The sequence below is a fragment of the Prorops nasuta genome, unplaced genomic scaffold, assembly GCF_024137725.1.
Source record: "Prorops nasuta isolate Cenicafe-Biocafe unplaced genomic scaffold, Cenicafe_Pnas_1.2 PNAS00021, whole genome shotgun sequence".
In the NCBI taxonomy this organism is placed as follows: Eukaryota; Metazoa; Arthropoda; class Insecta; order Hymenoptera; family Bethylidae; genus Prorops; species Prorops nasuta.
In genome coordinates this window covers 2,667,567-2,685,146 of record NW_027116818.1, presented here as the reverse complement: position 1 = coordinate 2,685,146, position 17,580 = coordinate 2,667,567, and the positions used below count along the sequence as shown (strand labels likewise).

At 33.4% G+C, this 17,580-nt stretch overlaps 3 protein-coding genes across 4 annotated transcripts; 2 read left to right on the top strand and 1 right to left on the bottom strand.

Moving 5' to 3' along the window:
* On the top strand, positions 1–1,496 carry epsilonCOP (coatomer subunit epsilon). The gene is made up of 3 exons (XM_066739934.1): positions 1–131; positions 397–885; positions 972–1,496. The coding sequence occupies exons 1-3, from the start codon at positions 9–11 to the stop codon at positions 1,278–1,280; spliced, it is 921 nt and encodes a 306-aa protein (XP_066596031.1). The 5' UTR covers positions 1–8; the 3' UTR covers positions 1,281–1,496.
* A 279-nt stretch (positions 1,497–1,775) lies between these two features.
* LOC136781158 (poly(A) RNA polymerase gld-2 homolog A-like) lies at positions 1,776–12,923 on the top strand. 2 transcript variants are annotated; one of them, XM_066739933.1, is made up of 11 exons: positions 1,776–3,400; positions 3,787–4,271; positions 4,372–4,763; positions 4,867–5,054; positions 7,019–7,302; positions 7,375–7,543; positions 7,634–7,777; positions 7,845–7,973; positions 8,054–8,243; positions 8,327–8,442; positions 8,538–12,923. In XM_066739933.1, exons 2-11 carry the CDS (start codon positions 4,089–4,091, stop codon positions 8,666–8,668), a joined length of 1,926 nt encoding a protein of 641 aa, XP_066596030.1. In that variant the 5' UTR covers positions 1,776–3,400; positions 3,787–4,088; the 3' UTR covers positions 8,669–12,923. The 2 variants fall into 2 exon arrangements, with proteins under 2 accessions (XP_066596030.1, XP_066596029.1); XM_066739932.1 differs by having other exon boundaries at positions 7,004–7,302.
* Positions 12,778–17,520, bottom strand: Upf1 (Upf1 RNA helicase). Its single transcript, XM_066739931.1, has 5 exons — positions 17,063–17,520; positions 16,385–16,662; positions 16,143–16,298; positions 15,458–16,051; positions 12,778–15,296 (listed from the first exon to the last, which is right to left on the bottom strand). The coding sequence occupies exons 1-5, from the start codon at positions 17,249–17,251 to the stop codon at positions 13,151–13,153; spliced, it is 3,363 nt and encodes a 1,120-aa protein (XP_066596028.1). The 5' UTR covers positions 17,252–17,520; the 3' UTR covers positions 12,778–13,150.
* Between the last annotated feature and the right edge of the window lie 60 nt (positions 17,521–17,580).

Sequence of the window (17,580 nt, the reverse complement as noted above, 5' to 3'; positions counted from 1 at the left end):
TGAATGAAATGACCAGAAATGTCAAGATGGCACGTCAGCAACAATCAGATGTAGATGAATTATTTGATGTAAAAAATAATTTTTACATCGGAAATTATCAACAATGTATCAACGAAGCGCAAAAAATTAAGGTTTGTTTCGGTATTATAAAGTAGACTTGATATTTGACAGCAAATACTACTGTTACACGTAGCCGAATATTGCTGCATGACACTAACCAATCACACGTTTTATTAATTCTAAATAATTATAACACTTTAAAATTCAATAATTAATCAAATATTTATCTGTATATTTAAATTTATCTCAAACTATTTCACTATTTAATAATTCATCTGTTATATTATTAGGTAAGATTTTAATGAAAATATTGTTAAGTTTTTATTTTTTTTTCAGCCAATTTCACCTGAAGTGGCAATGGAGCGGGATGTATTTCTGTATAGAGCATACATTGCACAGAGAAAATTCAGAGTTGTGTTAGATGAAATTAATAGCTCCTCTCCACAAGAATTGCGGCCTTTGGAAACATTAGCTGATTATTTTGCAAATCCTGAACACAGAGAAACAATAGTTGCAAACTTGAATGAAGCAGCCAGTAGTATTAACTCAGAAAATTATAATTTTTTGATCGTTGCTGCTACAATTTACTACCATGAGAAAAATTTAGAGTCAGCATTAAGAATTTTACGCAATGCAGAGAATTTAGAATCCTTAGCATTAACTTTACAAATTTATTTGAAAATGGATCGTCTTGATTTAGCAAGAAAGGAATTAAAATCTATGCAAGAAAAAGATGATGATGCTACTTTGACACAACTTGCACAAGCATGGGTCAATATTAGTAGTGGTGGAGATAAATTACAGGATGCTTATTACATATTTCAGGTATTTAATAGAATGTTTTAACATTTCTATTTTTAAAAATTTGAATGAATGCATGAAATTATAATAGTGATTTATTAAATTTTCAGGAAATGATTGACAAGTATTCTAGTACAAGCATGTTATTAAATGGACAAGCAACTTGTTTCATTGGCCAAGCAAAATATGAAGAAGCTGAGACTGCCTTGCAAGAATCACTTGATAAAGATAGCAACAATCCAGATACTTTGATTAACATGATTGTTCTATCACAACATATGGGAAAGCCACCAGAGGTGGCTAATCGTTACTTGAGCCAATTAAAAGATTCTCATCTAGAGCATCCGTTTGTTAAAGAATATTTACAGAAAGAAATTGAATTTCACAGGCTTCAGCAACAGTATTCTCTTCCTGCTTGAAATATTTCAAAATATGTCCTCTGAATTAAACTAGAAGAATATGATTGATGAACCATAGATAAAAATAATGTATAAGGTATCAGAAAAGTTGACCATGCATTAAAATTAGATACAGCAAGAATTAACTGAAACATCAATTTTATAAAAAAGCTTATTGCTTTTAAAAGGATAACTCCATTTTTATATGATATTTCCACAACATGTGCATTTATTGAAATAAATACAGTTTACCAAAGTTGGAGTATTCTTCCTAATTTTTATAATTTTATGAAAATATTATAAATGTTATAAAAAAGTATAGTAATTTGTTAATTTCACATCTCTGACAAATTTGATAATATTAGAATCTAGAAAAATATAATCGTAAATCTTATACAATGTATCGACACCACGATTTCCATTTATATTTATCGTTAAAAGTTATTTAAAATTGCATCCCCCTTCATTCCTTAAAACGTTTCCTAGTTTTCGTATGACACATTTATAAATATTACAAACAATTAGAGTTAGTATTTTAAGTTTTTTAATATAGACATAGCGTAATTGACTATCAATAAGCTCCTATAGAGGCTACGTTCGAGAATCTACTGCCAAGTGCCAATACCCGCATCGCTCATCATTTTATCTTTGTCAATCAGCTAATAATAAACACAGAAAGAATGATGCTGGGAGTACTGGCAGTAGATTTTCGAACTCACAATCAGGGTATCTTATTTGAAACGTGAAAGCCTAATAGCTTAGAACCAAATGGGAAAATCCGGCTTTTATAATAAAAGATATATGGCGTAGGAGAAGATCACTAAATGATGCGATTATATTGACTTTGGAAGGTCACACAGGATGATATTCAGATTATCAATTAGTATCCCGTTTTTATTGCATATTCTTATAGCTTTTACCAAGAGGATGTTAAACATTATATAAATGTATCATTTTATCCAGTTTTTCAACAGATACTCTTCGATTTTAAATTATAAGTAGCTGTGAGCCATTATACATATGCATGGGTGTGTAACAGTCGCGCACACAACCTTTCGACAAATACACATTTATAAATATGCAATTTCAAATCCAAATATCTAGCGACGATTAATTTAGGTAATGTTTTAGAAAGCTCTTGAGATTGAGTAATAAGTACAAGTGAGATTGCCATTCATAACCCCGGACATGTTAGATATATTATTAAAATAAAGAATAATTTTATTACAAAACAGCTAGTTTAACATACAAAATAGTAATTTATTAAATATTTACATTATCAACTTATTGATCAAATTTGTTTAAATTTCACTTAAAAGGAAACAGGATGGCAAGCCTATATAGTTACACACACAATAAGAATATTTCATGAAAAATATAAGTGGTTCCATTTAAGAAACCCATAAGGTGACCCTTGTGTGACTTCTAAATGACATTTCAAGGTCAAGCTGTTACATAATTTGGTGGTTCTATCTAAGGCAAAAAATTTGGTTTGAAAAGTTTGTGATTTTTCTATTCGGCTGCAAGTTATATTTAGCTTTTCTGTTTTTGTGAAAAGGGATATCCTGTAATGTTGAATCAAATTTTGGAAGAAACGCTTGAATTAATTGATATATTATTATAGCGCAATCGTAGCATTTTAGTTCATTAATTTTGTTGTAAAAATCTTTTGTTTATATTTATATATTTTATTTGTAAAAGCGTCACTATACAAAGTAGTATTTCTTCATTCAAATTACCGCGTTTATTATTTAATTTTTTTGTTTTGGTTTTTGATTATTATATAGCTGTGATAAGATCACAGCAGAGGTCACTGTTTATCAACATATACTATTTGTAATATGAGACAATGCTGCTTACCTCTCTTATCATTTTAAATCGATGAGGATTTTTACGTCAAAGAATTCGAAAATTTAAACGTATAATGGGTTTTGTATGGTACACGCAGCTGGGGTAGGATAGGACCAGTAAGTTGAGTTAATCGTTAAAATATAAAATGAGCTATATTGTCCAAAATAATATTGCAAGTTAAATTAATTCGGTCTTTCATTTGTATAAGATTTATACGCACACACAAGAATATACAACATTAAGATATTATTTATATAATAAAAATTCGTTAATTTTGATTGCAAAGCCAGGTAACTAATAGAAACGTTTAATTTTCTTATTCATGAATTCAAAAGAAGTATTTATATCTGGTCTTCTTATTTTTGAAATATTTAGAAGAAATATTCATGCTTCATACAATCTATTTTATTGTACTAAATGAGGAAGTTTAAAGCCAGATTTAAATACATCTCAGTAATGGCCATGCTCCAAATATTTGTTTTTGTTTTCACTCTTTTTTTTAAGTCCAGTGAATTTTTAAATTTTACTTAACAGTTTAATTTATTTTAAAATTTATATTGGATTTATGAGATGATAAACTGTATTCATAGATGAAGTGATTGTATTATTATTATCCCTTGTTTAAACAATATATTTGTTAAAAACAGTTACATATTTTTTGTATTATTCTTTACAGATTAACCTACCAAAAAATATAAGAATAAAGAAAGGTGGTTATATATATATATATATGTGTGGAAAAGAAAATAAAGAGTTAAGAGAGAAAATTAAGAGGTCAAAGGAAAAAAAAGATTGAAGGCATAAGTGGCATAAGAATAATGAAGAATGCTTCATGTAAGGGCTTTGCTATATAACTGTAAATAAAGTTTTTGAAAGTATACGAATTCAATATTACATTGAATATTGTGCTCCAAATAGGAGAAAGCACTAACTAATTGAAAGATCGATACTAGAAGTTTTATATATATATTTTGGATTATGTATCACACTATGTACCCGCCACAAATGATGGTACAAATAATGGCCAATCAACAAATAAATGGACAATGTTTACCAGTACAGGCTCATCCTCATTTTAATGGCCCACATTCAATGCTGCAAAATGAATATTTCCAATATATGTCCGAAATGTCTACACATAATCGTAATCGTATAGCTCAGGTATGTTTAATCATTTATAACTATAGTCACTGGTGTGAGCATATTCATCTAATATATATTTATAAAAATCAATTTGATATAATACTCTGTAAACTTTTAGACTGGTGCATACCCATTAGAATTATTACATTTAATGAGTCCAGATGTTACTCCTTTGCGTCGTATAGGATATGTACAAGGAAACTCTAATTTACCAAATGGAAACTGGCAAAGGAGAATGAGCTCCACAAATAATTTATCTACACCATCAACACCTCATCTTGGTTTTAGAGCATCAAGTAGTACATATTCCCAAAAGAAACCAAATTGGAATAATAAGGCAATCAAAAGGGGTGCTCTCAGAAATTCTTTTTCACAAAAAGAAGCTTACAGTAATGATAATGGAATTAATTCTCGCTCACCCACCCCAAGTAAGAGTCAAACGGATGGTAGCCAAACTGAAAGTTCAGATGAGCGAGATTCAATTAGTTCTACCATAGAACAAGGTATTAAGTAAGTATTATTATAAGAACAAAAATATATTAATTTTAAAATGCTAATCAGATATTTTAAAAATAAGAAGAAACCAATACAAAGATATTTTAAATTTTTGTAGAAGGTTGCATGAAGTTCATTTAGCTCCAAATGCAATGGGTCATAACATATCTAATATAGGTGTAATGTCTGAAGTTCCTATACATCACATGTATCCTGCTCAACGACCCTTAGTTTATTATAACAATTCTACTGCTATACCTAGGTCACAAAATCAAAATTACCAAAATAAAAGAAGATATCATTCTGGTAAGCACTTTTCAGTACATATGATTATAGGTGTAAAAACGGAATTATACATAAAAGATTTATTAATAGTAACTTTTATTAAATTATGTTTATTACCGGTAAGTTGACGTTTGTATAGCCCTATATCTATTATCTTATACTCATGTGTATGTGTGGTACACATTAACTAATTTTTGTGGTTATGTATACGACATACATAAATTTGTATAGAAATAATAATACTTGTAATCAATTAATTACTTATTGAATTAGAAGGTTAGAAAATATATCACAGGCTTCCATTCTATAAAAACTGATATCAGTGAGTGTTGTAAGGAAAGGGGGAATGGGGATCCCCATCAGGGTGATGACAGATGACTTCAGATTAGTCGACGTGGTGAACGTAATGTAGTAGTTGAATGAAGACATGAATAATAAACGGAACGTAGAAGACGAATGATTTAAACCGTTTACGATTCCTTGTCTTAAATTACATTTACGTCCACTTCGTCGCTTCGTCTGTCATCACCCTTATTAATTATCATGAATAGTTTTCGATATTAGTACCCTCTATACCGATATTACTGACGAAAGTTGCACATATTGCAAACGTTATTTGAAATTCGAGCACCAACTTCAAACTGTAGATAGCATTTTTGTGACGCCAGGAATTTCTCTTTGTAGCAAAGATATTAATTTTCGAAAAATAAAACGAATTAAAAAAGTATTTAAATAATTACTTCTATATTATAAAAGTAATTAATAACTAGAACAAATTGTTGCCTTTGATACAAAGAAGAATGCCTTACGAATTAAACAAGCTAAATAAAACTGTCATTAGACTAGTAATAATGTCGTATCGTTGACCGACGTCTTTCAACAAATGGGATCTGGTTTCTGGTTATCGGTTTCACGTGGATTTTAGATTATTTCTTCAAGAACGTTGGTCATTGATACACCGTTATTTTTCTCTGATTTATTTCTTTTTAGGCTTGTCGGATTAGTTAGGAATTCCTCTTTAAAAAAAAACCCGTTTCTATAATTTGGTAACCGCTTTTATAACATAAAAGTAATTGTTTAAACCATTTTTGTTCCGTTTTTTCACAATTCTGGCGTCTTTACTACAAAGAGAAATTCCTGACTTCACGTAAATGTTACCTAAAGTATTAAAAAGGTCTTCAAATAATTAACAAACTTTTCGATCTTTAATCTCAGTATAAGAAATCCTCTTGAGTTGTTTACTGTTTTTATATTTGAATCAATGAAGTTGGTCGAATGACGAATGATCTAGTCTACCATTTCGATAGTAAGCATATTATAACGGATGACAATGTATATTATATTAATTCGCTTTACAGCGCATGGATATGAAAATTCATTTATCTTCGCAAATATAAGAAACATCAATTTGTTTTATAAGACAGTTCTGAAACTACTTTATATTTAGATCCAGAAAGGTAATATGTAGAAAATTGAAATGTGTTATTAGTTACAAAAGTAAATGATGCTCTACGTCCACCCTGTCCTATGTGGCGCGAATTAAGTGATACACCCTGTATAAATAATATACCAGTATATATCACTCTCCTATTATTATAGTATATGTTTTATTTAATATTTTTATCGATAGTCACTTCTATTATGAATAAGAATGTCAGGTTTAGTTTAATGGTGGAGAATAAAACACTGATAGGATTAGCGCGGAGATTATTTTTTTAAAAGAAAACATCTCATTTTAGCTTCGTAATTTTCCGTAAGCATTAAATCAAGATTTTATATTATCTTTACCAGATCTAGATTTCTTATTTCTATTATTAATTTTTCACTTGTACATTGAATTATGATTGACAAGAATGAAATCTTTTTAAATTAAAGGGTAGGTATGCATTAAACGTGTTTCGTAAATATTAAAAAAAAAGTACTGTAAAACTTTTGTTTATTAAGCAAATATATTATTCACAATACCACAGGACTCTTATTTTTAGGCAGAAACAGTCCACCATCCCAAAGAAATCCACGAAGTAGAAGATTTGGTGGGTCGATGGTACCAAACTACAATATGTTTTCCAGACATACCATTGCACCTGAACGTTTTCTTGCCAGATCTCATTTAATTGAAGTTACGCAAACACCAAAAGGTTTAGTTTTGGGATCTGCATGGGATGAATTGTCACAAGATATATGGAAAAAATTTATGGCTAATCAACAAACAGAACATACTTTTCGAAATAAAATGATGCTGTGGAAATGTCTTTATGTACTGATTAAGGTAGATCTTTTAATTAAAAACTTCTCTCAATATTGCTGTCAAAATATTTCTTGTATTATAATAATTTCATAGACCAATTATCCAAAATATGGGTTATTCTTGGTTGGCTCTACAATGAATGGTTTTGGATCAGACAATAGCGATGTTGACATGTGTCTTTTGGTGAGGCATACAGAAATGGATCAGAGAAGCGAAGCTGTTAGCCATTTAGAGCAGATATTTAAGTGTTTAAAACATTGTGGTATGTATATACAAGCCTGAAAACACTAATATTGTTTAATTTTTCCAAAAGATTGTGTTATTTGTTATAAAATGGATTTTAATGTGTTAGATTTTATCAAACAACTTGAACTCATACAAGCGAAAGTTCCAATTCTAAAATTCCATGATATTAATAAAAATTTAGAGGTTGATTTGAATTGCAATAATGCTGTTGGCATTCGAAACACGCATCTTCTGTATTGCTATTCAAGAAGTGAGTTAAAAATATATGTTTTTCATTAGACAAATTCTAGTTTAATGAGTACAATTTTTATTTGCAGTTGATTGGAGAGTGAGGCCATTGGTTCTCGTAATAAAACTATGGGCTCAAGCTCAAAATATTAACGACGCTAAAAACATGACCATATCCAGTTATTCATTAGTGCTAATGGTTATTCACTTCTTACAATGTACATTTTATTAATCCTTTCTTTCTTTTTAATTGGAAATAATTAATTGACAATATACCTATACTTATGAAATTTAACAGGTGGGGCCAAGCCGGCAGTACTACCATGTCTACATGCCCTGTATCCTGAAAAATTTTCGCCGCTTGCCGAGATTCATACGATAGATATTCATGAAGAATTGAACATTCCGACGGATTTATTTCCTCGTCGTAACCGACAATCACTCGGCGAATTACTTTATGAATTTTTCGGATATTACGTAACATTCGAGTAAGTTTTGAGAAAACCACGTAAGCCCTTTACTTTTAGAGTGTTACAATAATTATTAATTACGTAATTTGAATGTTACATAGTTACAGCCAATATGCAATATCTGTACGATTGGCGAAAAAAGTATTCATAGAAGATTGTAGAAGGGCAAGATCTTATAAAAATGATCCTCATCAATGGAAATATCTATGTATAGAAGGTAAAAATCATATTATTTGATTAATTCTAGACATCCATAAGTGATAGTTTCGTGTTGAACTTTAACTTAAAAATTAATCAATTTTATATACACAGAACCGTTTGATCTGACAAATACTGCACGTTCCGTTTATGACCCAGATGTGTTTGCAAAAATCAAGAAAGTATTTGGCCATACGTACTTACGCCTGAAGAACAGGCTTGACTTGAACAGAATTTTTGTCTAAGTCAAAACTAATGTTACTTTATGTTGTAACATAATACGAAAATAACATCAAAAGGCATGGCAATCAGCTATGAGTATCTAGAATTTTACAAAGCGCTATTAGAGCGTTATGGTAAAGTTTTGGTGAGATTTAATGCCTTTTGTGCTTGTGTTGTTTCTGTCTGATTGACAACAATTGTTTACGGTAAGTGTAGAATTCTTAAGAGGAGTTTTATATCTGGCTTGTTGCAAAGATGAACGCACAAAATCGGAGAAGTGTGATGTATAAGGATTTCCACTGAATCTTTTAAATCTTCGATATAGAAGTGAGCACACCTTTTTACCATGCAAAGTCAAAATGTTATTGAAATCGTGGCTTTTCGCGTAAGAATGCTAGCTTAAGGCTCGTGATGCAAAATGTTGCACAACTCTCTTACCTCAACAGAATGGAATATTAGATAACTATAGTTAACTTTAGTAGTTCAGGGATAAGACAAAAGTGCTAAAGATTGTGATACTAATTTTAAATAATTTATAAAGCAGTATTTACACTTTTTGTTTGGATAACGCTGTACTCGCGTGTCGTGCCTACAACATTTATAAAAACTATGCTGTCATATTCTAATACCTCGTACAAATTTCCATTATGAGCGGTAAGATTGGTTGCGCTTGCAATTTATTGAATTGATGCGATAGAGATTTACTTAAAGATACGTGAGGTTCGAATAGCGTTCTCTTTTCTTGGTATACAATTTTTTTTACATATACCACTGAAACTTGAAAGTAATGAGAAGTCTTATTTGATATTTAATATTTCAAGAATATTAATAAAATATAAAAATTAGAAGATATAAACAAAGTATAAAAAAAATTTACTGTAACTTGATAAGAGACTAAACCATTTTTTCTAGAGTTTATCTGTACAGAAAAATATTAATAATTGATTTCTCATTCAACACAACGAATTATTAGAAAAGTAATAATATCTAATTTATTTCGCGTTATACACAGCTTTTTAATAACTCGAATATTTCATGAAACATCATTGTGCGTACCTTGCAACTAAATCAAAGTGTCAATGAATAGATGTGAAACAAAAGTTAGTTCATCGTGTAAACATGTATAATAGAGATGAGGTGGACAATTTTTCTAGGAAAATGCATCTCAAAATTTAATTTAACTGTAAAATTAAAGCAAATCATCGTTTAAAACTGCAAAAATGAATATAAAAAAATGTATGTAAAATCAATATAACGTAGGAAAGACAAAAAAAGTAATTTACTTATATATTTTTGTACTATTCTAAAGTCACCGTTTACTACGCAATTAGGCTCAATGTTTCATGTGTAAATTATAATTCTCCTTTCTTAGAAAAAGGATAAAAGGTAAAAAAAAATATATAAAATTTATAACGAAAAAAACATTGTAATTGTTAAAGCATATATGTATATGATTCTAGTATTAAATTTTGTTAAATGATTTTGAGTGCATTAAGGGGAATACGAGGATATTTGTAAAAATTTGTTAAGTTATGCTCTGCTCCAAAAAGGAAAATAAATTTTTTCTGCTTAAGTCTATTGATGTGGTTTTATTTGCTTTTCAAGATGATAAATGCTGCTAATTCTAAGCTACTCTACAACCTTTGTTTATCAATGTATTTTAATCAAACAAGGTGAATAAAATGCATTAATTGATATTTTACTTTTCCTTCTTGGATTATTATTTCGACACCGCAATATCAAAAAATCGAATATTCGAGTATGAAAAGTAAAATGATTGGTCGATATTTCCCTTTTTGGTTGCAGTATAAACGAATATAATCTATCATTGATACTTGTTACGTACACTGTAAGGAAATTGATTCTTGGACCTTTCAACTAACTTTACTCCGTATTTTCTCTTTGAAATTCCTATACTACTTATTAAAGTTGGAAGGTCAATGATTCAATTTCCCACAATCCATATACTTTTGAGATTATTTTCACCAGCCCGCAATATCAGATCAATTCGTTTAAAGAATAAAACAACCTTTTTTACACTATTTCTACTAAAATAAGCACTTTCATCAATAATTGGCAATATTAAACATCGTGTTTTTGTAATCTAAATCAGTAAAGATATTTGCTCATCAATATACGTTCGAAATTGGTATTACTATGTATTTTGCACCTCTACGTGATTTCATAATAATTTATAGTATCAGCTTTTGTATCTTTTCTTTTCTGTTAAATAAATACCTTTATGCGAAATTCGAGCGTCGTTAAACATTCTATATGAAAATATTCCTTAAACCTCTTTATTACAGGTTTCGCTATGGTATAAAGAAAAAGTCGGATTGATATTTAAATCAAATTTATTTGTACTGTAAATTTTTACAACGGATTCCATGTTGAATGCAGTTATAGTAAGACTGTTGATTGTGTAAAGCAAAAAATTAATTTTATTTTATATATCAATGCAAGTTTAATTCATTGCGTCGCAATCAACTCATTACTGTAAGAACATTACAGGCATTACAGGAAACGGGTCACATGTTTTCAAAAAATCTAAAAAAAAAGTATGCAATTATATTGAAATTTTTATGCAAATTAAATAACATTGATTAATTTCTAAATAAAAAAATCAGTACACGATATTCCTATGAGTACATTTAGAGCTAATTAAATATACGTAATAGAGAACGTTAATCAATAATTGACTACTCAAATCGATTGTAAGTATTAATAAAAATTTGAAGATTTTAGTAAATTTTTATTGCTGCTTTAGATCGTATCTCTGAACATGAACAGCAAATCGCATGAATAAAAACCAAAATTATGAATCTTGCTTGCGCCTGTTTTTATTTGAGAATTGAAATTTTAAAGTAACATAACGCGATTAATAATTATATATATATATATATATATTTGCAAATTAGTAGATTGTGCTTGATTCTTCCTGGCAGCATCCTACACCCATTGACGAACAAGTAAATTGAAATAAATATGATTTAAATTTTCCAAGTCGTTGATTTGCTTCTGCGCTTAAAATCGAAAGTTAAACGTGTGAGCACACATTTGAACCGACGCTACTGGAAAAATCATTGAATAACTTGGCGATGATAAAACACGTCGGGACTAAAGAGGAAGGAGAATACTGGATTCTGTATTTTGTTACCATGCCGACTTGATTTCTCTTTTGAATCGGTTTTTGTTGTTTTCTCCTATACTAAAAAGTATGAATTGTCGTTCTTGTGATTAAAATTAGGAGAGAGAGACGATGACATTTCTTACAGCGATACTTTTAAAAAAATGACAAGTCGAGATATAAATTTATCCTACATAAAAATTCAAGGGAGATCGCTACTCCAAATTTTTAGTGATTTTTATGCTTTTTCAGTGCATAAATAGAATAATTGATTATACCTTTAAATTAGTGTACGAACAATTAAAATTTTTTAACGGTCATCTCGCTCATCTCAACTGTATTATGTTACTCAACGTGAAAGTTAACATATATATGATATATAGGTGAAGGAACGAAAAATATATTGGAAATGCTCATTATTATAAATTTTCGTAACATCCCAACCATTATTAGCCGACTAAACAGCTCTTTTTACTTTTCATTGCTTCTTGCTTGAGATGATTTTCACCAGTCCTCCTTCCCTTACCCTGTTTTGCTGAGTTCATTACGAATGAACGTGTTCATAAGGATACAGTGCAGCATTCTTTGATGATCGACAACTGCTTTGAATCATGTTCCATCTGTCTACACATTTTTGTCAATTCTCATTGAGTCATGAAGTGGTACAGGTCCTATTTTCATTCTCTTAATTTCTCAATTTAGTTGTTTTCCTATTTATTTTGAAATCTTTTATATATTCCAGTGTCACTCGAATCCCGCGATAAAACGGTACGTTCACGGTAAGCGCGCGTTACGGTGATTGATGGTAATTAATCCCCGTTTCTTTCTTTTTCTTATATTATTTTTTTGCTTGTTTACTTTTTTTAGTTCAAAGATAATAAATATTTTACGTATCCTTTTAGTGGCATTATCGCAAAAGAATAGTGGAGTCATTTTCCCAGGCCCAACGCACATCCAATGACCATAGCCCGAGATTTCAATGCGTTTTTATTGCAATTGTATGGATTTTTCTCATCTCTCTTTCTCTCTCTCTCTCCCCCCTATATATATCTCCCTGTCTTTTACTTTTCCTCTCTCTCTCTCTCCTCTCTCCTCTCTCCTCTCTCTCTCTCTCTCTCTCTCTCTCTCTCTCTCTCTCTCTCTCTCTCTCTCTAAGACATCTCTGTTCCTCCATCTCTGTCACATTATCTCTTGAACCGTCGCTTACGCCGACGACCACGTGTAATTGTTTACCGTACTCGATCGTCGCGAACCGTCTTACCGTTTCGCGCAGTTAGTGATTTGTGGTTGTTGGTCGAAGAAGAATTGGTCGAACGAGCCTTCAGTCGCTCCCGCGACGCTGCATAGCAAATGCATTGCTCAGCCGCACGATCCCGGCTCAGTAAGGCTGGGAGAACTGTCCCCCGGCTTGAGATTGGCCACTCTGATAGAAGCCACTGCGGTCGCCCTGATAAGTCGAGTCCTGCGATAGAAGGCCGTCCATCTGCGATTGGAACTCTCCAACGGCGAAAGAATCTTGAGACAGTTCAGCCTGACTCAAACCTGGCTGGGAAAGGCTAAACCCAGGCTGAGACATTCCTTGGGTAGTACCTTGGGTAAGTGGCAAGCCAGGTTGGCTATAAGGTTGAGTGTTTTGCTCCATCTGACTGAGCTTGCCTAATCTCGGTGCTGATTTATTCTTGCCAGATGCAGTAGCACCACGACGATTACGCTGATTCTGTCTAGCTTGCAATGCTTGCTGATGCTGGTTATAGAACCGTGGAGGCACGTGCGCCATGTTCATAAACATTCCAACTGGTACTGGCACATTGTTCATTGCTGCCTGTGCCCTCTCCGGACTTATGTAGCTTATCGTATCGTGGGTCCTGCTAAAAATGTCCAGTGGAACGTTCCTCTGGTAATAGGGATTGTGATTCTGAGCGCCGTTTACTTGACCACCGGAACGATCGTAGATGGAGCCTGGAATCAAAGCTTCTCTGGCGTCGTACATGCTGGTCGACATAAAGTGCGAGCCAGGATTTGCAGCATTCACGAGTTTCTTTGGCTTGGCGAATTGTATCATGGACTCTTTCAGATTGTTCAGTGGTCCTTCCACCAGTACCTTCTGCTCTTTGTAGAAACTGAGCAGGTGATTCCACAGTGGCTGCTTGGAGAGAACTTTGGGATTTCCAACGATTATAATGCCGTATTTGGCACGTGTCAGGGCAACGTTCAATCTTCGTGGATCGTTCAAGAATCCAATGCCCTGATGTTCGTTGGATCTCACGCATGACATTATTATAATGTCCTTCTCGCGACCTTGGAAGGCATCCACACTCGCGACCTCAATCTCCTGGTAAAGTTTCGAGTGCAACGAGCCTTGGTACTGCATGTATTGCACCAAATAAGCTCTTTGACCTTCATACGGCGTTATCACACCTATCTGCTCTGGCTTTACGCCGCAGCGCAAGAATCTCGTTGTTATCTTCTCCACGTTGGAAGCTTCCGTTCGATTCAGATAAGATGTTCCGCTACCAGCAATTTCCTCTTGGCCTTGCGTTACATAGAAAAACATTGGTTTGTCCGGTGCTGGCCAAGGAAAATCGATCTTTAAGAGCTTCCTTTCGTCAGCACAAACCCCATTCTGCAGAGAACCTTCGTAGAAAAAGTTGGATGGGAAGCGGGATAGATCCGGATGCATACGGTACTGCACTTCTAGACGGAATGGCCTTATACCAAGTACCACCAATCTTTCGAACAAAGATTGCGATAATCCAGCTCTCGCTGCTTTCTTGCACATTACGACTGGCCCTAATTGACAATGGTCACCGACCAGTATCAGTTGTTTAGCGCCAAGCACTACTGGTACCATGCATTCCGGCTCCGTTGCTTGCATACTTTCATCTATAAGAATAGAATGAAATTTGAGCTTGTGCAGTCTGGGATCGCCTGCACCTACGCAGGTACAGCATATCACGTCAGCTGCTTCTAACAATTCTTTTTCCGAAACTTTCTTCAACAGCCTGTAACGCTTTTCATCCATGATCGAGAGCTCTCCTGTTTCGTCCTTTAGTTGCTGAAGCTTTTGTAGTTCCGTATTAGTCTCCATATTTTTTATCTGATTGTGCAGCGCCAGGAAACTAACAGGCGAATCGATTGCTTCACGAGACTTGGCGCACAATCTTACTACTTTTAAGTTTGACTTATGTATTTTTTCTGTTAGCTGGTCAACGGCGGTATTAGAAGGTGCGCAAACCAATACTGGTCCACCGTTTTGCTTTACGAGCTGGTATACTATCGTAGCACTGGTCACTGTTTTTCCTGTACCAGGGGGTCCTTGAATCAAAGACAAAGGTCGTTGAACCGCATGCTTCACCGCATATACCTGGGATCTATTTAAATCTGGCAGATTAGGTGCGCTGAAGTGTTTTGGTAAATGGCAACGAAATAAAACTTCCTCCACTTCGTGACCCAACAGCCTGTGGTAGATATAGGCAGAGACGGATGTGTCGTCAACCGCAAATTTTCGTAGTGCCAATTGCATCCTGTAGAATTATAGCTTATTAGTATAAGTTTTGAAATTATTTTTGTCTATAAAGGTTGAGTCTCTATTTATGTTTAAGGATCCAATTCTGATTCGTATTTGTTAAAAAAAAACTTGACTTTTGTTGAATGTATTATGACACACTATTGAGGATTTACTTACCGATCAAAGCTTGTACTCTTCCATATGAAATCAACTACAAAATTACTGATACATTCTGTTGGGGCGCCTGAATTGTTCTTTAGTTCTATTCCAACTTCTTCACCATAGTTGTCTGGGATTTTTATAACATGGCCAATACCTGACCATGGTTTATGCAACTCTCCCAGATATCGAAGTCTAAGCTCATCACCGTGCATCAATTTCATATCCCCATCTGTCTTAGCTAACATGAAGTATGCAATGGTTTTCTTGTTTAGTCCAACATCCCAACGTACTTCGATGTTCTCTTGCGTTTGAGATTCTTTTAAACGCTTATCATAATCGGCTTCAAGTTTGACAAGAGGCCCAAAAATATTTTGATACTGATAGCCGTCTTCGTAACGTAACAACACTTGCTGCGGTTCTTCGTCAACACCTGGCTTCTCTAAATCTTGAAAAGTTGCATCTACATTTTCTCTCCATAATTCTTCCAGCTTGTTAATTTGCTGTGCTGAAATCTGTCTAGCTCTCAATTGTTCCTGTTCTGATGGTATTTTCACAAGCCATGCCAGAAAGCTACGATCTTCAATGAGGGGCTTCCATTGTTCCTGATCCCTAGTTAATAAAAGAATAGAGAAAACAATTATTTTTAACTAAGAGATTATTTAATACATTTGCAAATGAGTGAAGAATTATGAATAATTACCAGTTCATATCTTTTAAAGAGCTTTGAGCGGCACATGGCTGTCTACAGAGTAGTACCACCACAGAGTCCGCTTTAGCTGGGATAAATCCCAAAACAAATACATTACGTACAGCACAAGAGTAACACTCCAAGACTGTTTCTCCAAGAGGTCCATCTCTATAAATAAAATATTAAATAAATCAAAATTATATAACACAAATAAATCTGTTTTAAATTAATTGAAATGTTAAGTGATACTCTACCTGTGCAATGTTACTTCTTTGTGTTTAGCTCTTACAAGATGATTTATAATATGAGATCCAGATGTGTTTCCACGTCCATTGCAGAACCATTTACGACATACATTGCACATTACCACACAAGAAGCTTCATGTATTCCACAATATTTGCAAGCATGCTCTGGCAAATCACGATTATAATAAGCCTCCTCCTCCTCTTCCTCGAATTGGAGCTCTGCAAGGCTTTGAGCCGCTCCAGTAATCTTTAGGTCCAATGACGAACTAACTCCAGTTCCATTAATCTAAACAAACGAGAACATATTACAGAAAATAGTTTTGATAGTTTCTTTAACTACAATTTACAAAATCCAAAGAATAACAAACAAAATAAGAAATCTACATTTTCATTGTTTTGGTTTTCGCACGAATTTCAAGGTCACACGGTTATAATATCATTGAAAATATGATGAAACCGTGTAACAAAATGTGCTATACAAAATCATAACTTGAAAACAGAATGGAATTCAAAATGAAAAGTTGGCATTGGTTAGGAGGGTCCTAGATAAGTAAGGTTAGGGTTATGGGCCGCGTGCTCTTCTAGAATCTATTTTATCACAGGAAAGTATTAGTCTGGTAAATCGTTTGCAGGATGATTTGGATAGATTGTTATTAATGTTTGGAAAGCCCGAAGTAGAAAGCTACCTGGATAGGTTGGTTGGGTTGGCTCTGAGCTGCATCGTGCTGGGATGCCTGAGTTTGACTCGGCGATGGCAAAGTGAAATCCGTAAAGTCAAATTCGCTTCCCTGGGTATCAGCTCCTATCAAATCTGTTTCCTCGGTGTCGAGGAAAGTAAGAGTTTGGCTGCTGGGTCCATACGCGTCAACGCTCATCCTGCAAGTTTCCGAATGTCCTTTCTGTGTCCCAAGCAGAGCGGAGCAGAGCTGCACAGAGCTGCCAGCACAACTTTGTCCGTTTCGTTCGTGGTTGGTTTCTGGTTTCGTACGATCGTCGTCTGTTACGTCATCAGCTGATTTCCCCCATGTGTTTCCCCTTACCCCTTACATTGCTTCATAACCCAAGCAACACATCAAAGTCTTGTCCAGTGTCGGATGGATGGAGTTGGATGTAGTGGACACGAATTGACACGAATGGACTTAAAACACAAAGTAAAGTGAGCACCGCGAGCACAAAGGACCTTTAATACACTTTTTACAGTAGC